General features: G+C 36.4%; 1 protein-coding gene across 2 annotated transcripts in view; it reads left to right on the top strand.

Annotated features, from left to right (window-relative positions):
- The window catches only part of LOC150085456 (jouberin-like), a 320,291-nt gene that overhangs the window by 66,814 nt on the left and 227,658 nt on the right, over positions 1-25,819 (top strand). For both annotated transcript variants that reach the window (XM_090373258.1, XM_090373259.1), the window contains exon 8: positions 14,663-14,761. In XM_090373258.1, the coding sequence (XP_090229384.1) occupies positions 14,663-14,761 (99 nt within the window). The remainder of the gene's footprint in view (positions 1-14,662; positions 14,762-25,819) is intronic.

The raw sequence follows: 25,819 nt of genomic DNA, 5'->3' as shown, positions 1-25,819 counted from the left end.
AACTGAACAGGAGAAAAGTCAGTACATACTGGAACTTAAGAACAAGTTTGAGCTTCTGCACACAGCTCAGTACCGAGATATCAACGAGGAATATTACAACTTCCTGAAAGTGATAAAGCCCAAGAAACCTATAGGTAAAAAGATATCGAAAGAAGAAAAAATTAGTCAAGAAACACTTGTCACGATGAACTGAAGACGACAAATGAAGAGCAAGATAAATACTGACAAGGAGAAAATTGAGTATACTGAGTTATGCAAAGCCATTAGAAAGAGACTCAGAGAGGACATAAGAAGATTTAACACAAGAAAAGTACATTAAGGGAAAACAAAGGACTTAAATCAGCAGCAATGAGCAGTAATACAAAAAAGACAAATGATACTGAAACTGAAGAATAGCAATGGTGTACTTATAAATAGTGGAGAAGGCATAATTCAAATAGCAGAAGACTACTATAGAGAATTATACAAGGAGCAAGGGAATGATTCCAGCAGTGGGGAAGATGGATCGCAAATTAGTATCACATATGACATACCCAATATTCTTCCTGATGAGGTAGAACGTGTGTTGAAGAAAATGAAGAATCAGAAAGCCCCAGGGAAGATGAAGTTACTGTAGAGTTGTTAAAATTGGGAGGAAGAGACATGGCACAAAAACTGGCAACTCTTCACAAAATGCATTAGAAAAGGTGCAATGCCTAAGGAGTGGAATAATGCAATCATAGTTTTGCTGCATAAGAAATGAGATAAATCAGAAATTGGAAATTATAAACCAATTAGCTTGGTATCCCACATCTACAAGTTGTTCACAAGGGTCATTACTAACAGATTAGAAAGAATACTTGATGAGAATCAACCGAAAGAGCAAGCAAGATGGTTTTAGGACAGGATTATCAACTATGGATCACCTTCACATAATGGCACAGCTAATGGAGAAGGCAAATGAATATAAACACCATTATGCCTGGCATTTGTGGATTATGAAAAGGCATTTGACTCCATACAGCATGAGGCAATGTTTCGGGCACTGGAAAGACAAGGCATATATACCCCATATATTATGATTTTGAAGAAAATATATGGGAATGCTACCTCCTTTATTAGACTAGACAAAGACAGTAGTAAATTTAAAATTGAGAAAGGAGTTCGACAAGGAGACACAATATCTCTGAAGCTGTTTACTATTGCCCTTGAGGAAGCTTTCAGAAGATTAGACTGGTCACAGAAAGGAGTCAGTGTGAATAGAGAGTACCTAAACCATTTAGTAAATGATATGCAGATGACATTGTGGTCATAAGCCATGTGGCCCCGTGTGCCAAGCGATCTGCGACTTCATAGAGTGATTTTCCTAGACTGTGTTTTCTAGAGCGACCGAGTTTTTTCTTGTTTTACTTCATTTTATAAGTCCTTTTGTTAATTAGCTCTACTTTTTAAAAGTATATAAAGAGAGCCAGAAAAAGGAAAGCACCTTTTTCTTTACTTTTTCTTAGTTTACTAACTGTACTAACTCCTACGCTTGGCCACAAGTGGCACTGCTCCTGCCTTCCCGTGGCAGGGCTGGGTCGAAAAGCTAATCCCCCAGGGAGAAAAGGAGATGACATGGATAAAGAAAACTATCCAGCATTAGAGCCTTCGAGCTCAAATACCGAAGATCGGTACAATTCTGATCAAGGAAATGCGTAAAGTAAGTGCTTAAAAAAAAGACAATGATCAAACAGAGTATCCAACCTTTCTTATAATCCATTCATTGTCTAGTCAACCAGTGAGTAAACTCTCTCCATTTATGATACAGAGATTCCTAGAAAATGCCGCCGGATCACCTAAAATGGTCAAAAGGTTACAATCAGGGATTTACTAGTTGAAATGACACAGCCTAAACATTCTGAACTGTTGTTAAAACTTACAACCTTTGAGAGAATTCCTGTTAAAATCTCACCCCACACAACCCTAAATAGTTCCAAAGGTGTTATCTCTGAATGGGATCTGTTGAATGTAACAGAAGAGGAGCATGTGTAAGAAATGAAAGATCAAAAGGTCATACAAGCTAAGAGAATTCTGACTCATAGGGATGGCAATCTCATTCCAACCTGTAGTATAATACTCACTTTCAATACGCCAACTTACCAAATACTGTTAAAGCTGGTTATCTAAATTGTCATATCCGCCCCTATATTCCAAATCCAATATGCTGTTATAAGTGCCAAAAATTCGGACACTCTCAGACAACATGTCGAGGAAACAATGTATACCCAAAATGTGGTTCCCAAGAACATGCTCAAGCAGATTGTATTGCAGCATCTCCAGTTTGCCCAAATTGCAAGGGGGGATCATCCTGCATATTCAAAAAACGGCGATTTATGGAAACTTGGAAAAACAATACAGAAATATAAAGTTGAACATAAGGTGACTTATCAAGAAGCCAGACGACAAATAATGAAAGATGATCCAGCACGTACATATGCTAATGTCATAAAGAAATGTTGCTCAGTTGCAACTCAAACCAATGACTCAATTCTACCTGACAAATCGCTTGCTGAATGGGCTAGAGCTATGCTTTCAGCTCCTCAGCCATCTGTTAAGCAAAACAATAAAGATCAAACATGTAATACTCCCATTTCCACCCCTCTACTAGTGGCATCAAGTCCCAAAGTGAGACCACGTTGGAAAAAGCTGAATCCTCTGCTAAGAAACAAACGAATACTACAGTAATGGACATAGATGACACAACACAAGAAGAACCTGTATTAGAAATTTATGTTGAAGAAGATATGGACACTGGACATCCTAACTTTCCAAAAAAAGATCGCCGTAAGGCTACTGCCTCTAAAAAGCAACCAGATCACCTTACCACTAAGCCTAAATAATGCAGTGCATTTTAAAGTGGAATTGTCGAGGACTATGTACAAATACAGATGAGCTCTATGACCTAATACGAGATCTTAATCCTGCAGGTATTTGCTTACAGGAAACTTTTTTTTTTAACTCCACAAGTAACACCTTCTATAAAAAAATATATACTTTGTACAGACGTGATAGGAATGCAACAACTGCAGTGCATGGAGGTGTAGTGGTTTTAGATCTGTTAATACTCCATCTAGGCAAATTCCCTTTCAAACTAATCTAGAAGTTGTTGCTGTACACATATAATTTGGAATAATTTTATCACTTGTTTCTATTTATCTTCCCCCTAATCAAATATTTATACTCAGAGAATTTGATGATCTCCTTGCCCAGATACCACCTCCTATTTGTTGATGGGTGACTTTAACGGACACCACCCTTTGTGGGGAAGTCTACATATGGATAAAAGAGGGCAGCTAATAGAAACATTACTAGACATACACATAATCTAACTGTGCTGAACACAGGTGCACATACTCGTGCATTTTCCTACAGGAAATACTTCTGCCACAGATCTATCTGTCTGCTCCCCTGCTCTGTACTCAAGTATACATTGGGCAGTATTGGAAAATCCACATAATAGTGATCATTTCCCTATTACTTTCAAATTTCAAGCTATCTCTAACTATCCGGTAATTCGTAGAAGGTGGAAATTCTCAAAGGCAAACTGGATAACATTCTCCTTAAGTACCACTTTAGATAAACACTACATACAGAATCAATCAATAGATGAAGCTACTGACCATATTACAAAACAAATACTAGCAGCAGCTGATAAAGCTATTCCTCAGTCGTCTACGTGTTCACACAGGTGCAAAAACTGCTGGAGGAATGAAGAATGTAATAGAGCTAAAAAGGAAAAGAATAAAGCTTGGAGTATTTTCCACAAGCATCCCACTACTATTAATCTTATAAACTATAAGAAACTCAATGCTAAAGCAAGGTAAATAAGAAGAAAGGCCAAACAAGATTCTTGGATACAGTTCACATCCACTATCAAAAAAAACACCGATACTAGATTAATTTGGAGGAAAATCCAACATCTAAATGGCAAATATCTATTGCCATCCTCTCCTGTATTGATCTGTAATGGACAAGAACCGTCTTCCCCCAAAGACAAAGACATAGCAAACGCTTTCGCTGAAGCTTTTGCTAAAACTTCAGCAGCATATTCATATGGTGTTTCATTCCAGAAAATTAAAGAGGCAGCAAAAAAACACAAGGTAAATTTCAACACTGGTCTCTCCTATGTAATCAACGTTTTACAATATCTGAGTTAAAGGAAGCTCTTAACAGAGCACCCAATAGTGTGACTGGCCCGGATGGCATATTTTATATTATGCTGAAACACTTGAATGACATAGCTTTACAAAGTCTACTAATATTTTTTAACAGAATTTTTCAGGAAAATATTTATCCTCTCTCTTGGAGACATTCACTTGTATTAGAGAGTGATCTTTTCCTAAACCAGGAAAAGATCGCTCTCTAATACAGTTAGCTATCGTCCAATTTCCTTAACTAGTTGTTTAGGAAAAACACTGGAAAAATTGGTTCTCAAACGCCTCACCTGGTTTTTAGAGTCACGCAACATTCTGCATAAAAATCAGTGTGGCTTTCGGCAAAACAGATCTACTTTTGATATGATGACTAAAGCAGAATCAAACATCAGAAATCCTTTTGTCAGAAATAACCACTTAGTTATGGTTATTTCTGACAAAAGGATTTCTGATGTTTGATCTTTGAAAAGCCTTTTCTAAGTCCAAGTTACCACTTAGTTATGGTAACTTGGACTTAGAAAAGGCTTTTGATACAACATGGCGTTTCAGTATTCTATGGGATCTTCATATCTTTGGACTATGAGGCAGGCTTCCCTTGTTTATTTAAAGCTTTCTCCAGGGCAAAACCTTTCAGGTTCATTATCAAAATGTTCTTTCTAAAATTCATATATAGGAGGAAGGCGTTCCTCAGGGATCTATTTTGAATCCTACTCTATTTTTAATTAAAATAAACAATATCATCCATGATATTCCAAGTACAGTTGAATTATATCACTATGCAGATGATCTCATGATCTCATACCAAGGGAAAAATATGAATTCTATCGAGAGACAGCTTCAGATCTCAATTAACAAAATAGAGCTGTGGATGTTTCGGAATGGCTACCACTTATCAGCACAAAAATCAAACTGTATTCATTTCTGTAAAAAGCATAAGATCCACCCCAAGCCTGAATTAAAACTTAAAAATTTTACCATACCTCTTTCCAATAGTATTAGATTTCTTGGTCTAATCCTGGACAATAAATTAAACTTCATACAGCACATCACATATCTGAGAACCATTTGCTTAAAAAAATTGAATATCTTCAGAGTACTATCTTCATCCACGTGGGGTGCTGACCGATACATTCTGCTTCGATTATACCAGGTTTTAATTAGATCTCACTTGGATTATGGAGCTCCAATCTATGACTCGGCCAGGAAAAGTGCACTACTTCGGCTAGACACTATCCATCATAGTGCTCTAAGGATTGCTTTAGTTAGGAGCATTCAGAACATCCCCTGTACATAGTCTATATATAGAGGTGCACGAACCCCACTCCATATTCAGAGAAAAATGTTGCCACTGAAGTATGCAGCAAAAATACAGTCTTCCCTTTCTTCCTACCTGGCCATACTTATTTGAGCCCCAGTGGACCACCTTTTATGAAAACAAACCTAATGAAAACAAGCCCATTGGAATAAGGCTACTACAGTTATCATGAACCTCAATAGTCTAGTTATATACTTGTCTGTGATTTCTCTTTCCAACAATGGGGGGAAAAAACAGACAGCAGATCCTACCATCAGGAAACTCCATGCTGCTCATGTAGCTAAAAATTCTCAGTATTTTCATATATATATATATATATATATATACACATATACCGATGGCTCAAAAACAAGTGCAATAGTAGGTGCAGCAGCAGTTTCCACTATCTTATTTTAGTTCTGTGTCCCTTTGGAAGGAATGCAGTGTCTATACTGCCAAACTTTTTGCTATAAAGATAGCTCTAGATCACATAACTGATCTGTCCTGTAAGCAAACAATGATTTATTCTGACTCTTTGAGTGCAATAACAGCGCTAAAAAATTCATCCAACCCAATCCACCCTGTCTTAAAGCAAATCAGATCACAGATAATTGTGTTACATGCTGCCAACCAATCAGTTACGTTCTGTTGGATACCAGGTCATGTAGGCATCAAAAGAAATGACCATGCAGATCAAGCCGCCAAACGTCTGATCACTGTGTGCTCTCCTAACTACTAAGTGCTGTATACAGACTACAAGTCAGTTATAAAAAACGTCTGTGAATCAAAATGGTTGCAGATCTGGCAGGCAGTAATAAGCTGCTGCAATTCAAATGGGAACCTCAGTTGTGGACATCAAGCATGAGATCAATTTATCTGTTCGTGGGGGAAGACCCGCCTATTTGTACATATTGTCAGACTGCACTTACGGTGAAGCATATCCTACTAAATTAACCAATACGTTAATGCTCGAAACACAATTTTCACGTCGCTTTCACATCTGCAAGAACCTTTAACATTATCTCATCTCATTGGAGACAATGCAAATCTAGCTGAGTTTTTTGCATTCTTGAAGCAGACATGATCATTAAACAGATTTTAACATTTCAACTGCAGTAGTAGTAAATAGAATCAGGCAAAATATGGCCTTAGCAGCCCTTTTGCCATTAAACAACAAACCAACAACAACAACATAAGCCACGAACCCAAACAATTAGAGGAAAATCTTAATCAGTTATGCAGAGTTAGTAAGGATTTTGGACTAAAGATGACTATGACTAAAACAAAAGTAATGATGAACAAGTATGCCACAGAAAGGGATATAATGATTGAAGGAGCAGTAATTGAAAAGGTGGAGTCATATACTTATCTGGGACAAGTCATCAGCTGTAATAATGATAAATGGCTGGAAGTCAAGAGAAGAATAAATTTTGGATGGATAGCATTCAGGAAATATAGTCACATACTGAGGAGCAATATCCCAATTTGTCTGAAAAGTAAAATAATGAACCAATGTATACTACCCACGATGACTTATGGAAGTGAAACTTGGCCCCTCACCAAAAGAATGGAAGAGAAGCTGAGAACTACGCAGCGAAGAATGGAACGGATTATATTGGGAATCAAACCGTTAGATAAGAAGAGAAACACGTGGATTAGGCAGAAAACTCAAGTAAAGGACATTCTTATTCTTCTTCTTATTATTATTATTAGTTATATGGTGCAAGGAAGCCTGAGGCTTATGCTGCACCAGCTAAAAAAAAAAAAAATTCCCGAGTTACCCTGAGAGAGAGAGAGAGAGAGAGAAAGAGAGAGAGGAAAAGTGGAAGGGAATCACCAAGAAAGGGAAGACTGATGATATCCATCATCCAACTCAGGACCCTGGGTGTGCCAAGCCCATACTCACCAGATGTGAGCCCCCGGGGTTATCAAAACTAAAGAACTAAAATGGTCTTGGGCAGGACACATAGCTCGAAGACATGATGATAGATTGACTTAAGAGAATAACAGAATGGTACCCAAGAGGAGCTAGAAGACAACGATGGAGATGGACAGATAAAATTCATGAGTTTGTGGGTAGTAAATGGATGGCCATTGCACAAAACAGAAGGAACTGGAAAATTGCTGGAGAGGCCTTCATCCTGCAGTGGATTGAAAATGGCTGGTGATGATGAACATTAAGAAAATATTGCATGAAGATAATGATGCCAAGATGGATAAATAATTAGCTTGCCAGTTTAATAAGACATTAAAAGATGGTATGGGAAAGTTACCGAGCGACTGAAAAGTACTAAGTCTGTAATAGTACCCAGAAAAATCAGGCTGGCAAAGGCTGATGATGAGTAATTACTGATTAAGAGAGCAAAGAAGAGAAACAAGAAGTTTTTCACATATACATAAAGAATAAAAAAACAAATCAGATTAGTTACTTGGAAGAGGGCCTGAAAATGGGAAATGGTGAGTTCCCTGAAACATAGATATAAATAGGTTTTTGGCATATCCATTGAACCGCCTATTAAGGCTGTTCAATTCCTTTGAATTGTATCATTTCAAACATAAATTACATAATATAACACGTGATATAATAGTGTAGGTGTGTCAATTCGTTAATGTAATAAATCAGATTAGACTTGCGTAATGGATGCAGAAAAGTCTTGAGATAACCCAGCTGATTTTGTGGATGAATTTAGTATTGGTAATGGTAAATGATGCAAGAAAGCATCATTTACCATTACCAACACTAGAAACTTATACAGCACCAGCCAAATACAGAATACTTTGTGTAGTACTTCCTACAATTTATTTAAATTACTCACTTCCACAACATTAGACAAGTTTGTTCCAAAAATCACTACCCATTGCCTGAAAGGAAATTTTTGCACCTTTTTAATGCAACCATCTTTCCACAGTTCAGATTGGTGCTTCTTTATGTGTGCTGTCCAAGCAAGACTAAGGATGCCATCGGCATTAATCGTACACAGTCCATTAAAAGTCTTAAACATCTCAGTCAGATCCCCTCACAGGATCCTAGTCTCCAAACTGCAGTTTGCATAACCTTCTTTTCCCCCTCACAAATTGGATTTGGCGCATTATAGCCTTAGTTGCTAATGCGCCAATAAACCCCAAACCAAACCCAAACCCCTCACAAATCTTGCTGCCCTTCTCTGCACCCATTCCAATAGATATATCCTTCCTAAAATGAGGCTTCTGGACTTGTATGCAGTACTCAAGGTGTGGTCTAATAATTCTATTATACAGTGGGATAATCACCTCTTTGGCCCTGCTGGAAAAATTTCTGTATTTCATTCACAAACGGCCCATGAGCTGTCTTAGCAGTCCATCTGCACTGCTGAGAGATTGTGTCTGATGCACAATTACCCCCAGGTCTTTTTCATTCTCTACTACTCTGAGTGTGATACCAAACTCTGGCTAGTGAAGAATGATATATTATTGGTATTTTATTCTGGGATTACTGCTACCCATATGCAGTACCTTGCATTTGTCAATATTAAATTTCAGTTGCCACTTCTCAGCCCCTCTGCCTAATTTTTCTAGCTCTTGTCACAGTTTATTCTGATTAGTGTCATTAACCATACTGCCAACCTTTGTTTTGTCTGCATATGCTTGATATGCATTCATCAGTATCATTAGTAAATATTGAAAACAAAAATGGGGGCTAGTACTGAACCCTGGAAACTCCACTAATTACTGTATTCCAAGAAGAGCAGTGCCACTCTTTAGTATTAGCAGTAGTGATGCAAAAAAAGCAAACTTATAAAGTAAACTAAAAAAAAATCCTACATTATATGTCCATCCTGTCCAATAATTTTCCTTGTTCTTCCTTGAATTTATTCAGACTACCCACAACAACAGATGTTTGTTTGTTGCAACAATCATTAACCCACTGGGCAAAGGCAAATTTTCAATATTTACTAATGATACATCTATTCTACAACCATCCTTCCTCAATTTGAATTTATACCTCCTCACATGTGTAGCCTGAGCAAGAGGAAGAATCATCAGCTTGCTCAGTCCATTCAAAGCCTTAACCACCTCAATCAGATTGTCTCGCAAATCTATTGTCCTGATGCTACAGTTTTCAGAAATGAAGTCTTTCTTGGTAAGACCACCCTTTTGTTCCCTTCACCCATCTCATTGCCCTTCTCTGTACCCATTTCAGCAGATCTACACCCTTCCTAAAATGAGGCCTCCAGACCTGTATGTAGTACTCAAGGTGTGGCTTGTCCATTGCCTTATAAAGAGATAATCACTTCCTTATTCCTGATAGTAAAATTCGTGTATGTCATTGATATTATCCCATGAACTGCTCTGGCAGCCTGTCTGCACTGTTCAGAAAACTTCATATCTGACTGCACAATTACCCCAGATCTTTTTCATTCTTCACTGCCCTGAGTGTAGTAAAACACATTCAGTATGTTAATCTGAAATTACAAATAGTCTGTGGCGTGGTTTTCATTTAAATTCAGTTTAATACGAATACTACCCAAGATTATGTTGTATGTATTATGCTATGCTATTCATAGAGTTTTAAATTAGTTATTGTCTTACTAGAAATAAAATTTCTTAGCTAAAAATAAAAAAAAAAAATATACCAACCTACGTGATTAGTACCTACAAGCTACTTATTTACCACAATTAAAACCCTACATTTCCACTACCATGGACTATGCTACTAGCTGTGTGATACAATATTTGTGCCCAATTACAATGCAAAAGCTTTACAAATATTATGTCTTAACTTACAGAATCTCTAGCTAAAGCTAAAAGGAAGCTAATGAATGTGACTAGGACTATTAAAATATTTCTTGAATACAATTTAATATGTTAATTAATTAAAAAAACTGCAAAATTTTCCAAAAACTTATCTCTTTCCAAAAGCTCAAAATTCTTTGCCTTTCCAGTTTGTATCCTCAAATTGGAGCTTTGTCTTCTGCCATTCAGCTATTCCTTAATCCACAGCAGTAACCTGCTCCTAATTCCATGCTGCTCCAATTTGTATAGTATTCTTTTATGTCGAACATTGTCAAAAGCTTTTCTGAAATCTAAGTATGTGATGTTAAAATTATATTTTTGCATCCAGTACTTCTGTTACTACATCATTGTATCCACTCAGATTGCTCAGACAAGATCACTCCATAACAAATCCATGCTGTGACTGTAGTATAACTGCATTCCTGTCCAAATGATCCTGCATTACTTCTTTATACAGTGACTTCATTATTTTCCCATGAACTAACAGGTCTGTAATTATTCATGTAGTAGTAGTGGCATTGTGATGCAAGAAAGCAAGTGTATGAGCTTATGCAGCATCAGCCAAAAAAATCACACCATTCCCTACAAATGCCTGTCCAGTTCCTCCTTAAATTTATTCAACCTATCAACTTCCACAACAATAGATGGAAGTTTGTTCCAGCAATTAACCACCCACGCTAAAGGCAAATTTCCGCACATCTATTCTACATCTGTCCCTTCTTAATTTGAATTTATGCCATTTGTAATCTGAACAAGTGGAAGGATCCCATCAGAATTCAGCGTGCCCATTCAAGGCCTTATACACCTCAATCAGATCACCACGCAGTGCCTAGTCTCCAGCCACTGCAATTTGCAGAACTTAAGCCTCTCTTGGTTAAGTTCTGAAAATTGCAGTGGCTGGAGACTAGGCACCTGCGCGGTGATCTGAAAGAGGTGTATAAGACCTTGAATGGGTTGAGCACGCTGAATTCTGATGGGATCCTTCCACTTGTTCAGATTACAAAAGGGGAAATCAACGTCACCCATTGATTTCCCCTTTGTAAACTGGAGAATATTCACACTTCTATAGTCTATAGGACGTCCCTTGAAAACAACACTGCTCTCAGAATTATGGCCAAGGTGTGCTTATATCTTGTGTCACCTCACTGAATATAATTGGATAGATCCCATCCACCCCAGTTGCCTTATTTACATTTAGCTGTAACAGTTTCTCTTCCACTTTCCTCTCAGTTATCACAAAATCATTTAGCTCCCTATTAGATTTTGTTACACTTCAGTCATCTCCATCCCTAAAAAATTGTTCATGTGTGAACATAGATGCAAAATATCTATTGTTTTTAAGCACCTTGAGCCTGATCATCAACAACAGTTAAACCATTCTTTGCCTTAACAGACCAATGTAATCATCCCCTTCTAGAGTTTATATAAGTAAAGAAAAAAGACCCTTCACAGTGATGATAATCTGTTTGAGTGAAGCTGGGAGGCATAGGGCTTCTGGAGTTGATGGTATATACCTAGAAATTTTGTGGGAGGTGACAAGAAAGTACATTGCATCATTAATTATGAGGACATCATTCGATTCAGGAAAGATTCCTTTGGACTGGAGAAGTGTCAGCATATCGTCAGTACATAAAGGCTGTTCTAAGAGCAAAAAGATAACTGCAGACCAGTCAGTCTGACTTCAGTGGTAGGGAAAATTATGGAGGCAATGAATATGGGATCAGTACAGAGTCATTTAGATAGAAATTAAATTCTGAAGGAAACAGTACAGTTTTGTAAAGGGAAAAATCATGTTTAACTAACCTGGTTATCTATTTTGATGGAATCATTCATCAGCTGGATGTAAGAAATGATTTTGACATTGTTTATTTGGATTTTAGCAAAGCATTTGACTGAGTTTCAAGTGATAGGTTTCCTTGCGTTCCCAACAAGTTCCAGCTTGTTGGGATCACAAGGAAAATCCTTAGATGGATTGCAGGGTGGCTACAGGGCAGGAGGAAAAAAGGGTTATGATTAATACTTACTCTTCAGATTGGCCTAATGTAAGAAGTAGGTCCCAAAGATCAGCACTCAGACTGTTGTTGTTTCTGGTTTTCTTAAATTACATTAACAAAGGGATACATGGTATGATTTCAAAATTTGCAGATGATGATGATGGAAGAATAATTGAACAGTGCCAGGCAGCACTTTTTCAGGACAACTTATATAGGCTTCAGTGATTGTAGAGTGGCAACTGCATATTAATGCAGCAAAATGCAAGGTCTTTCACTTGGGGAATAGCAACTCCAAAATAACATATACACTTCATAGGGTGCTTTGTTATTCTCTGTGCAGTGAAACAGACAGGTGGCAAGGATAGCTCCATGATGTCCTATCAGTGATTTATAGAATGTTTTCTTGCAGAGATAGGAGGTTATAATCTCACTGTACAAAGCAATTGTAAGACTGCACTTGCAATATTCTATTCCAACGTTTCCCAAACTTTTTTAGTCATGGAACACTTTTCATCTCACAACAGGGGCTCACATCTGCTGAGTATGGGCTGGGCTTGGCAAACCCAGGTCTTGAGCTGGATATCATCATTCTTCTCTTTCTTGGTGATTCCTTTCTTCTCTCTCTCTCTCTCTCTCTCTCTCTCTCTCTCTCTCTCTCTCTCTCTCTCTCTCTCTCTCTCTCTCTCTCTCTCTCTCTCTCAGGGTAACTCGGGATTTTTTTTTTTTTTTTCCCTTTGGCTGGTGTAGCGAAAGCCTCAGGCTTCCTTGCACCATATGGCTAATAATGATAATAATATTCACGGAACACTTTTCATCTCACAACATATTCACGGAACACTTTTCATCTCACAACATATTCACAGAACACTTACGAAACACAAGTTTAGCAGGAGCCAAAGAACTGTTTGCTAATATTTTATTACATATGACCACTGTGCATCAGGAGCATATTTATTTCCAACACATGTAAAGCCGAAATTCAAATAACTGTCATTATACTTTCGTTTTGGTCCTTTATTAGTTGGTTCCTGTTCTTTCACTTTGGATTTTTGGGAACAAAAGGCTGCGATTGGTCATCCTCACTTTGAAGTGTGACAGTATTATGTTCGTTTTTCATTGACCACAGTTACACTATAGAAGTACCTTGCTTCTCATTTTAAAGTTCCTTTTTTCAACCACAAATCTATGGTCACATATTTTAATAATAATATTTCAAAATACTAATGATTATCAAAAAAAAATTTATACAAGAAAGTGAGTTTAGTTATGATATCGGTTTGCTTCCTCCTCTCTTTGGCGCCTCCGTAGCCAGGTGGGAAGGAGCAGCAGTGCGTAGCACACCCTTCTTGATTAGACCGGGGTTCGAGCCCGTCACCACCAAATGCGGAAAGGTCAGGGAATGACCACCGCACCGGAGCAATATGGCCTTAGTTGCTAATGTTCCTAAAAAACCAAATAACAACAACCTCCTCTCTTTCAACCCATGTACTCCAGGCTAAATCGCATATGAATGGCATACTAGATCACCACATTTCTACTTTTTTGTAGGTGTCATTACCTCATTGCAAAGCCCGCCAAAATAAAGTGTTCCGCAGTATATTTGATTATTAGTCTATGCTAGTATATTAATAACCGAAAAAAAATTATAATGATACAAAAGTGGTGTACGCTACAAATATGCAAAATTTATTTATTTTATTTTTTTTTAATTAATAATTACGATTTTTTGCGGAACACTTGTTCACATCCCATGGAACATTAGTGTTCCTTGGAAAACAGTTTGAGAAATGCTGCTCTATTCAGTATGGAAACTGCACTTCAGAAAGATATCAAACTTCTTTCAGGCTCGTTGCCCATTCAAAGACTGGCAATATGCCTAGTGAGATTGGTAAATGGCATCTGTATAAGGAAAGCCTTTGAATAAATGGCCAACAGTACTTGGTAACTAGGCACCTTAGAGGGGACCCAATTGAAATCTGTAAGACTCTGAGAGGGGTAAGTAAAATGAATGGGGGCCAAATTTTCAATGTTATAAAAGGTCAAGAACCAGGAGTCATAGCTTAAAATCACAAGGAAGGACAATTTAACTGGATTGCGTGAAGTTTTCTTTTAGCCAATGAGTTTTACTTTTCGAGAAATTACTGAAATACGTTTAATTTGTTAGTGGTTGAGGGTGAAATTCAGTGGGCAGTTTGAATAGGTACCCATTGTGAGAAAGGATTCACATAGTTACTTTTATTTATTGATTTATTTAAAATTATTTTTTATTTATTTATTTTTTGGCTGGTGCAACAAAAGCCTGGTTTCCTTTAACCTTATAGCTACTAATACTAATGATGATGAGGATGCTTTTCCTTTAACCTTATAGCAACTAATACTAATGATGATGAGGATGCTTTTCCTTTATGATTCCATTTTTATTTTAGCTTCGTGGAGCAAATGGGATCCTTAATATTGGAAAACAATTAAGATTACAGTTATTTAATCCCCCTCAGAAGAGAGCTCATCAGTGTGATGTAAATGAGGTAATATAAAAATTAATGAAATTTTTAAAAAAATTGAATACTAATAACTGTCTTGTATTCCATTTGCAGTTGAACTTAGCTACAGTATTTCATTAAATAATATTCCAGTACAGTTTATGTGGCATCTTGGTAATGTCGAATACAATTTGATCCAAATGAATCTTGCATACGAAATATACACTGTGGCTAAAATATATTAGAAACTGAAGCTCAGTATCATTAGCGCCTCCACATATCTCAGTTACAACTGGAACCTAAGATTTAATTAGAACCTAAGATAGATTTAACTAGTAGTCAAAAGGTATCTATTGTAATTTTAAGTGATTATTGTATCAATAATTCCTCTAGTTCCTTCAGCAATAAGAGTAGCTATGTTTCTCGTTTTTGCTGAAACTATATACACACAATAAACTATGAGGCATCAGTTTATTGTGTATATTAAAAAAAATTGCATGTATCCTATAGTTATTTTGCCTGTTTTGCAAAATGAAAAAACCTATTGGTTTGGGGTGTAGGGCTGCAACTCTTGCCTGAGAAACTGGTTCAAGCATGGTGTGAAAAAAAAATATATAAAATTCTTCAAAAGTCCCTCTTTTATGCAAGTTGTTGAGCAGAGAGGTTGAAGAGATGGATAATGTGAATCATTCTCCTCGTTGATTGTGATGTTATGGTTGTGGCTGTTATTCACTCTGGCTATCACCTGAAACCACTACCTGTGCTGTACTGATAGTTTTCTAGAGTGCTCTATACAGTCGAAGCTCTTTATAGTAACCCTCATTTTAATGTCCCAACACGTTATAACGTCCTATGTGGTTGGTCCCAGCCAATTTCTCATTAACCTAATGTTATTTTACATTCAGTATAACGACTTTGAAAATAAAAGGATTTCTATATAACAGCCATAAATATTTACTTTTTTATTACAATATTCGCATTTAAAAATGAAAATGACAGAATGCTTCAAGTATATTGATGTAATTGACGAGCTTGCAGCTTGACTGTGAGAACTCATTTGTTAAGATTTCCCACGCTCTTTTCTCACAGTTCAGTAATGAAATGAATATCGGCTAGAGGTTGATTTCATTAGTTAGAGTGTATGTTTATTGGTATGGCTCAAAGAAAGTGGATAGCTTTGCCAATTGCAGATAAAATTGGGATTTGTCAAGCTGTAGATTGTGTGCATTCTAAGACTGGCATCACCAAACAGTTCAGCATTCCTAAGAGTACTCCGTTCGCTATTCTGAAAGATCAGAAAAAGATTGAAAGTTTACAGGGCTAAGGTAAAGAAAGCCTGCACGAGAAGCATGCAAAAGTTCGATGAAATTTACCGGTAAAAGTACTTTGCCGTAATGGTATTTGTATTGTTGCTCGCTCGGTAAACAGATGGTGGGTGTTATCGGTCTGGAGTAGAAGTTGAATCCCACGGGAGCTTGAAACCCTCCAGAAGTGGGGGGGGGGGGTAACCTGACCTTTTTTCTTTAGAATCACTAATTTAATTAACTAATTGAATCACGAACAGGGCCATATTGGAAGTTCTGGCGTCGTAAAAAATGTTCGTAGCGTAGTTTCACCGGTAAACATTTTCGAAGTTTGCCGTGCTTCTCGTGTGGGCTTCCTTTGCCTTTTTTTTTTTTTTTTTTTTTTTGATAAACAATTTATCCACTAGTCCACCAGTAATTCTAAAGAAAGAGGTCAGGTTACCCTCTCCACTTCGGAAGGGTTTCAATCTCCCATGGGGTTCAATTTCTACTCCTGACCGATAAACTCACTGTATGTTTACTGAGCAAGCAACAATACAAATGCCGTTATGGCAAAGTACTTTTACCGGTAAATTCCATTGAACTTTTGCATGCTTCTCGTGCAGGCTTTCTTTACCTTCACCGTTTACAGAAATCTGCTGCACTGGGTAAGATTTGAGCACAAAAGGTAAAGTATCCAGACCTTGAAAAGGTACTTTTGGAGTGGCTAATGATGATGCTTGCTAAAAAATAGACAGTAATCTTTTAAAAGCTAAAGCAGAATCCTCTGTGCATCAAATGGATATTGAAGAATTTAAAAGTTCAGATGGATGGTTCCAGAAATTCGAGACTGGTCATGGCCGGTCTTTCAAAAAAGTGTGACAAAAGTGCAGCCATGGACATTGACGCTACAAAGGAATGGAAGGAAAATCTTTTAAAAAATGTTTTGCTGACATATAACCACATCGAACTCTTTTTTTTTTTTAAATTGCTACCGCATAAAACATTTACATTTAAAGGTGAGAAAGGTAGTGGTGGGGAAAAGGCCAAACAACGGATTACCATTCTTCTAGTAGCAAACATGTCCAGCACAGAGAAGCATACTCTTTTAATTATTGGGAAAGCTGAGAAGCCTCGATGCTTTAAAGGGTTGAAGACATTACCGACTACACCTAAAGCTTGAATGACATCACAAATCTACGAAGAATGGATCAGAGACTTAGATCGCAGGATGAGCGAGAAGAATAGAAAAATTTTGCTGTTTGTGGATAACTGCACCCCTCATTGTCAAATAAATGACCTCTATGCAATCACTGTCGAATACATGCCAACCTCATTTCTTCAGCCACTTGGTCGAGGGGTAATCCAGTGTTTTAAGAAAAACTACCTAAGAATGCTATTAAACAAAATTATACAAAATCGGCATCTTGCAGGCAATGTGTTTCAGCATGGATGAAGTTGATGAAAAAGTGATCACCAACTGCTTCAAACATGCTGGATTTACCACCTTGAATGATGCAAAGTGTAAAGTTTTGCGTGCTTCTTCCTCTATTAATTGCGAAGAACAGTCCAATAATAGAAAAGAAATATTTGGGCATATGCATCATCACCTAAACTTACAGGAAAACTTAAGCTTAAAAGATTACACAGAAATGGATGTGAACATTTAATGTTTCAGGATATGCATGAATGAAGAGAAACTCATTGCAGACAATGGAATCTTCTGAAATTTGTAGTGACAAAGAAGAGGAACCTATTGTGGTTGAAGAAGATTCAATACATCAAGGATTGGAATTTGCATGTCTATATATATATATATTTTTTTTTTTTAAGCACCTAACTGCAAAAGTGAAATAACTGCTATTGCACACCTTCATAATTCTCTTTAAAAAATGCTCAACCATTGAAACAGTATGTTTTTTGACAGATTATTTTAAAGTATAAAACAATTCTCTTGTTGGGTCTTGATTACTTCACTGCACTCTACAATCAATGCAAAATTTACAATCATAAGTTTCATGTTTAATACTGTAATAAATATTATAAATAAGATTATACTATATTGTATTAGTAGAACTGCATTAAATCTTCAAGGTTTTACTTGTCTCGTTGCTGATTTTATGAACTATTGATAGAACGTCGTTCCGACATGACAATCATTTTTCTCATTCCCGAGGAGGGGGGGGGGGGTCATTATATAGAACTTCGACTGTATGTAGATTTAACCTGTGGTTCTGCTCTGGTGCTTCTATCATGGTCACTATGAAGAAGAGCTATCCAAGTAGGGAAGAGGTAGAAGACCCTACCAATGTTCTGTTAAGTGTTTTTTGATAATTCTTCTGCTGATATGCAACATTCAGTACTTTTGGATAAGAGATGAAAAAAGCCTTGTCCTCACAGATGGTTTTATGTGCAACTTCAATGCCTGTTAACCATTGTTCCCATGTTTTGTGTGTTGAATGTGTTCATCAATCTGAATTTGGAGCTTCAAATTGTTTGCTCTAAGGCAGGGGTTCCCAACCTTGTTTGACTCGCGAACCCCTTTCAACATAATATGTTTATCGTGAATTTGTATGCTTATATTCTCTGAAATTGTATACTAGTCTGAATTTTTATTATAAAATATTTCCAGTACTACATTTTATAAGCAATAGTGCATAATAATGTAAAATTATATATAACAATGGTCTTTGAGATTGAAAAAAATTTAGTATGGAAAACATATTTATTTAACACAATATACTGTAAGATAGTAAACTAATTATAAGGAATTGTAGATGTGGTTTCTTTCATTGGCAATGCTTTACTTTATATTTAATTTTATATTACTTTATTCTACCTTTGTTTATTATTAGTTATAATTTTTATAACCCTTACCACAGCCCACAAGCTACCTGACTACTTTCTATGGTCAGAAGGTCCAAGATATTTGGGTAATAAATGTGATTTACTACTTTTCTCTTTTTGGGAAAATGTGTAAAATATCAATAGCTTATGAGCAATTACGAGGACACCAATAATTATCACCAAATCATCTATTATTAACACAAAATTTTACACATTTTTAAGTACTACAAATAAGCAAGTATTTCATAATATCTCATTCAAAAATTTTACAAGGTTTCTCTCTTCCTCCTTTTCAAATGAAACACTCAACTTATTTCTAAAAACTGCATATATGACACTAAGGACATCAATAACATAGTTTATTTAATCAAATGTCAACCCAATTATAACGCATGTTACATTGGGACCACTACTAATAAATTTGGATCATCCACCATCGCGGTTCGAGCCTGTCACCACCAAATACGGAGGATGTGGAAAGGTCAGGGAATGACCACCGCATATCCCGGAGCAATATGGCCTTAGTTGCTAATGCTCCTAAAAACCAAATAACTAACTAACTAACTAACTCCACCATCGCAAACACACACACCTACTACCATGTCAATAGTTTCCAGACACAAGGAAATACTGAACTGTCTCAGCACGTACACACTCATAACCATAACCCCTTAGTTGATGCCACAATAACCATTATCAAATTAAATTCAAACTATAAACTCCTATACGAAATCCTCATAATAGAATGCTACCGTCTCAACACCGATCTTGACGTCTTAAACACACAACTTCCGGTTTCCTTGTCTTCCATTTGGAATCTCACTTGAATTAAGTTACCACATGTCCAGCAAAACATTTCGGGTACTTAGGATCTACAGCAACCTTCTGCTCTTCATTTTAACGCCAACTGAAGATGAATCTATCGAAAGTCCATCGTTCACGACTATTGACCTTATTCCTTTTTTAATTTTAAGATATTTTATTTATACAGTATTGTAATTGACAACTAGAGGATGATGGGGTGCACCTCCCCCTCCTCTGGGATAAGTTTTTTTTTTAAATTATGCTTTCTTAATCAAGATTCTTAACTTCTGATTTTAGTTTTAATCAAAGATTTCCCACACCACTTTCATAATTCAAATAACCATAACAGATTATTTAGGTGAGTGCCATCTTTTTATTAAGCTTTAACTAAGTACATATTCCTTAATACTGAAATTGTTAAATCATCACAAAGTTAAATACAGTCTCTTTTGATTCAGTCCTTTGCCACAATAAATTTTTCAAACTTTCATGGTGATAAATGCAACTTATGGTCAATAATTCCTGTTTCATATATTGCTGCTTTTTAACATACTATCTTAAACATTCTCTTATATTGTTTTAAGCTGCAATGTATATCTATGGTTTATCATCCTAATAACCTTTATTGCTAAAAATAATAATAATAATTTTAATCAACTTAATAATTAAGTTAATGCCCTCCTTTGTACTATTAATTTCTTAACTTAGTTTAACTTAAAATTATCCTGAAAAGACATTAATAGAACTTACATTAATTCTTTTAAGAAGTTCCAGTCCTAAATGTACTTCTTCCTTTTACTCTCGATATGACTCCTAAAATGGTGCAGAAGGACCTGAATTAAGATTGCTCCAGCCGTGATGGAAGGAAATGTTGCCTTCATAATGGTTATATTACATTTTCCAATATGTCAAGTGGCTCCTGTAGCCCTTCCAGATCCCATATTTACTCCAATTTTTACTTTATATTATTATCTCACTCATTAAAAAACTTGACTATATTGCACAAGGTAAATATAAGAAACCTATGGCCGTAATGACTCGGCACTATATCTATATTTCTGAAGCTTTCTTATGGACCTCAATTCCCCGGTTAGCTACTGGACTCTCTCGATCCTTCTACGCTCTCCGCGCCTCTGTAGCCAGGTGGGAAGGAGCAGCAGTGCATAGCACACGCTTCTTGATTAGACCGGGGTTCGAGCCCGTCACCACCAAATACGGAGGATGCGGAAAGGTCAAGGAATGACCACCGCATTTCCCGGAGCAATATGGCCTTAGTTGCTAATGCTCCTTAAAAAAAAAAAAAAAAAAAAACAAAACTACGCTCTCCTTTTTCACGCACTACTCTCTTCTTCGTGCCAAAATTCCACATAATATTCCATATGATTGGGGTGGAAGAAATATATTATATTTCTTCCATGAATCATTTCTCTATTTTTGCCTCATTTCTCCTTGCCTTTATTTAATTATTAAAGACATTAATAGAACTTACATTAATTCTTTTAAGAAGGTCCATTCCTAAATGTACGTTTTCCCTCTCCATAAGTTCTTCCTTTTACTCTCGATATGACTCCTACTAATGGTGCAGAAGGACCTGAATTAAGATTGCTCCAGCCATGATGGAAGGAAATATTGCCTTTGTAATGGTTATATTACATTTTCTAATGTGTCGAGTGGCTCCTGTAGCACTGCTGGATCCCATATTTACTCTGATTTTTAATTTATATTATCTCACTCATTAAAAAGCTTGACTATATTGCACAAGGTAAATGTAAGAAACTTATGAATGTAACGACTCGGCATTATACAAATTTATTTGTCAGCTCCTCGGGCTAAGTATCTTTCCTTCCCTGCCTTTCTCACTGGAAACTCTTTCAATTGCCATTCTTTATGATTCGTTTAAGTCAAGGGCACTCCTTTCTCTGGGAAACATAGAACTAAAATTATATCTAGTACTCATTGAGCTACTTATTTTCCACTATCTCAAGTCTGTTCTTTTCATACAATTTGTCCTAATCATTCTGCTCTTTTCATTTCAAAAGCTTATTTCTTCGATCTTAATTGTTCCTTAACTGTTCTATCTGTATCTCACTCTCTTAGTCTTTAATCTCATTCGTTAATGAGCGAGATAATAATATAAAGTAAAAATTGGAGTAAATATGGGATCTGGAAGGGCTACAGGAGCCACTTGACATATTGAAAAATGTAATATAACCATTATGAATAGACATCGAATAGACATTGCTCCTGAATTTGGGTGCCTTTGTAGCCAGGTGAGAAGGAGCAGCAGTGCGTAGCACATGCTTCTTGATTAGACGGGGTTCAAGCCTGTGACCACCAAATACGGAGGATGCGGAAAGGTCAGGGAATGACCACCGCATATCCCCGGAGCAATATGGCCTAGTTGCTAATGCTCCTAAAAACCAAATAACAAACAAACAGCTCCTGACTTCTGAGAAGTGTTTCCTGAATTCTAGCCAGATTTGTATTACATTCCTTTTCTGTGGAGCTAATCAACTAGCCTTATTTTTACATACAAGATCTTTCCTTTATTTCACTGATAGCAAATTTTTACTTTTGTACGACTATATGTCTCACAGAATATATGTAATAAAATCCTTAAACATAATATTAATATGTAGTTATAAATCAAATAAATGATAAATTTAATGTGATTTTTGGGTTTGTTTGTGTTTTTTTTGCCGAATAAAGTAGAAATATTTGATTCAACAGAAGACAGACAGAGCATCAAATCTGGTTCTGCATCAGATTTGTTCCTGTATTGCAGCTTGAATGAGGTATAAATTGCAAAAGCTCTCTCACACATATACGTAGTTGAAAATGGCAGCAGGATTTTCACAGCTTTTTCACTAAATGATGGATATTCTGTTTTTAATACAAGCCAAAAGGTTATAAGATTTTCAGTCTTGAATAAGTTTTGAAGTTCAAATGCTGTTGATATATCAAAAATGGTTTTCTTCTTCTGTCAGTTTTAGGTTAGCCATTGCCACAAAAGATTCATCATATGGATTACGAATCTAGTTCAGATTTTGTGATATTTCTGGAAAATACTCTTTAAAAGTAACTTATAGGAAGTTGAGATGCTCTTTAATGGATTTTTTAACAGCTTTGTCCAAAGTCAGTTCATTTTCAGTTAAAAAATTGTGTAAAGTGCTAAAGCACTCTGTACTGTTATCAATAAAGTCGTCCCAAAATTTACATTTTTTTATCATACTTTCCACTCAGTCTTGAACAGTGTAAACCGTTGTATTTGCACCCTTATAATGATAAATGTAGTTCATTTATCTTCGAAAAAATATAAGACAAATAAGCTAAATTTTGAAGCCATATTTGGTCTGTTGTACACCCACTGAGATGAAAAGTATGATCCACAAAGAAAAGAATTAATTCTTGTCTTGATTCAAACAAATGTGTAATTTCTTTTCCACATGACAGCCATCTAATATCCGCATGTGTATGTTAAAAGAGTTACATGCTCACTGCCCATTTTTTTACATAAAGAAGTGAATAGTCTCGAATTTGTTGATATCAATTTTATAAAGTTAACTATTTTGACAGTATCATCAAGTACACTTTTAAGTTGTTGAGACATTCGTCTCGACGCTAGAGCTTGTTTAGGACTGCAGTGTCTCCATGAGACATTAGCACATATATTTTTGAAGCAAATAATAAGGCCTGCAAATTTTCCTCTCATTCATTTTGCTTCATCTATACAAATTCCACAACACAAAGACCGATCAATTTGTTTTTCCTTCAAAATATGAGTTAATTAAATGAAAAATGTCCTACAGCATGTTTTCCTCCACTTAAACTGGCTAGATTGGAAACATCCATGGTCTCATCTAATTGCAAAGCATAAAATGTACTTTTTTTACTCTTTCTGTAATAATAATAGATTCAACATCTTCAGACATATCATGTATTTGGTGAGACACTGTATTATTGGAAAAGGGTATCATATCCAATTTCTTCAAATTATTACCAAACTTACACCTGACAATAGCTTTAGCACATGGCAAAATCAAATTTTCTGCAATAGTACAGGCTTGCCCAGCTTTTGCTATTTTACAGCTTACTAAGTATAATGCCTGAAGTGCTATTTCACTGCCTTGATTTTCGATTTCTATATACAAATCAATATTAGATGTTTTGATTTCTTGCAATTTCCACTTAAAAAATCAACTGGCTTTGCTGCATGATTTTTGTGTTTTGTTTCTAAATGACGAGGCAAGAGGGAAAGTTTCAAACTGCTATTGGCCAGAACTTCTCTGCCAATGACACATTGTAGGCGTGCATAGTCCTCATTGCCAAGAGATGAAAAACCAAATTTAATATAATTTTTCCTATATTTCCTCTTTTTACTATTTGTTTTCATGCCAATATTTTGAACATATTTATGTAGTTGTGGGAAATTTGGCAAGATGAATGAATTTTACAGGTTTTTTAAAGGTTGTCTTGGGACGAATTTGAGGGATGAATTTGATTTTCATGCTTCTCATTAATTTGCATTTCAACATGATTAAAGAGGCCTGTGCGCTCTGGATTCATTATTATTGTGGATTATTGTGTGACACAGAGTGAAACGGAAGACAATAAATAATGATGGGTTTAATACTAATTGTAAAACACACATATATTAAATACATGCAGTATAAAAGCTTTCGATTATTATGGTAACCTTCATCAGTCAAACTGACAGTAAAGAGTGTGGAACATGAGGGCATACACTGACAGTCATGTATATGAAACTGCGTGATGCAATAGTTAATTGTTTGATGAAGCCTGTGGCTGTGCCATATGTGAGGGGTCACACGTCATGTGTGGAAGTCTCATATTAGGAAAGATGTAAAGTTGCTAGAATGAGTACAGAGAAGGGCGACAAGACTGGTGAGAGGAACAAAGGGGTGCTCTTACGAAGAAAGGCTTAAGTTCTGCAAATTGCAACGTCTGGAGACTGCGAGGCGATCTGATTGAGGTGTATAATGCCTTGAATGGATTAAGCAGGCTCAATGCTGATGGGATTCTTCCTCTTGCTCAGATTACAAACCTGAGGGGGCATAAGCTGAAATCAAGGAATGACAGTTGTAGAATAGATGTGCGGAAATTTTCCTTTAGCCAGTGGGCAGTTGATTGCTGAAACAAACTTCCAAATGTCGTGGAAATTGATAGCATAAACAAATTGGAGGAACTGGACAAACATTTAGAGGGAATGGATGTGTGAAATGGGTTTTTTTGTTTTTTTTTTTGGCTGATGCTACATAAGCTTGCTTTCTTGCATCATATGCCTCTACTACTGCTACTACTACTACCTTTTAAACCCCATTTCTGAACTGGAGATATTTGCACACCTAAAAACCATGGGGACCTCCCCTGAGTCCAAGGAAGCTCTCATAATTATGGCTCACTTTGTTTACTTCCTTTGCTGCCTCCTTTAATATAACTGGATAGATCCCATCCACCCCAGGTGCCCCCCTTATGTTTAACTTCAACAATTTCTCCTCCACTTTGCTCTCAGTTATTACAAAATCACTTAGCTCCCTGTTAGAGCTCGATAAATTTCTGGCATTCCCTCCTTGAATAACTCCTCATGTGCGAATGTAAATGCAAAATACTCATTCAATTTATCAGCTACCTGAGCAGGATCATCTATAGTCGAATCATCTATGTTAAGTGGACCAATCTGATTCATCCATTTCTGTCTAGATTTTACATAAGTATAGAACTCTTTGCTTTTTTTTCTTTTCTTTTCTTAGGCAGAGGTCTGCCTAACCTCCTTTATGACTTGATTACAGACTAGCTTATATCTGCCATGGCAGAGAATAAAAATGCATCCCATGCATTTTTCTTCTCTGCCATGAGCCTCATTAATTTTCTGACATTCATTTACGCCTAAACCTTGAACAGTATTTCTTAGTTGGTATGAAAAGCTTAGTTGACTCCAAGATTAAGTCTTTGAAGGCTTCCCATTTAGAATTCACCATTGGTAACATCATCAGTTGATCCCACTGTATAGAATTTAAAAACTGTCTGAGACCACTGTAGTCACCTTTACTAAAGCAAAAACCCTTCCCTTTACCCTTGATGGTAATGGGGTGACAGAAGAAAACAGAAAAAGAAAATCTCAGCCGTTGGGCTAAGTTGTATCCTGGGT

Source organism: Mastigoproctus giganteus, chromosome 5 (genome assembly GCF_048544385.1).
Source record: "Mastigoproctus giganteus isolate SK-2022 chromosome 5, ASM4854438v1, whole genome shotgun sequence".
NCBI classification, from domain to species: domain Eukaryota; kingdom Metazoa; phylum Arthropoda; class Arachnida; order Uropygi; family Thelyphonidae; genus Mastigoproctus; species Mastigoproctus giganteus.
This window is presented reverse-complemented; position numbering and strand designations above follow the sequence as displayed.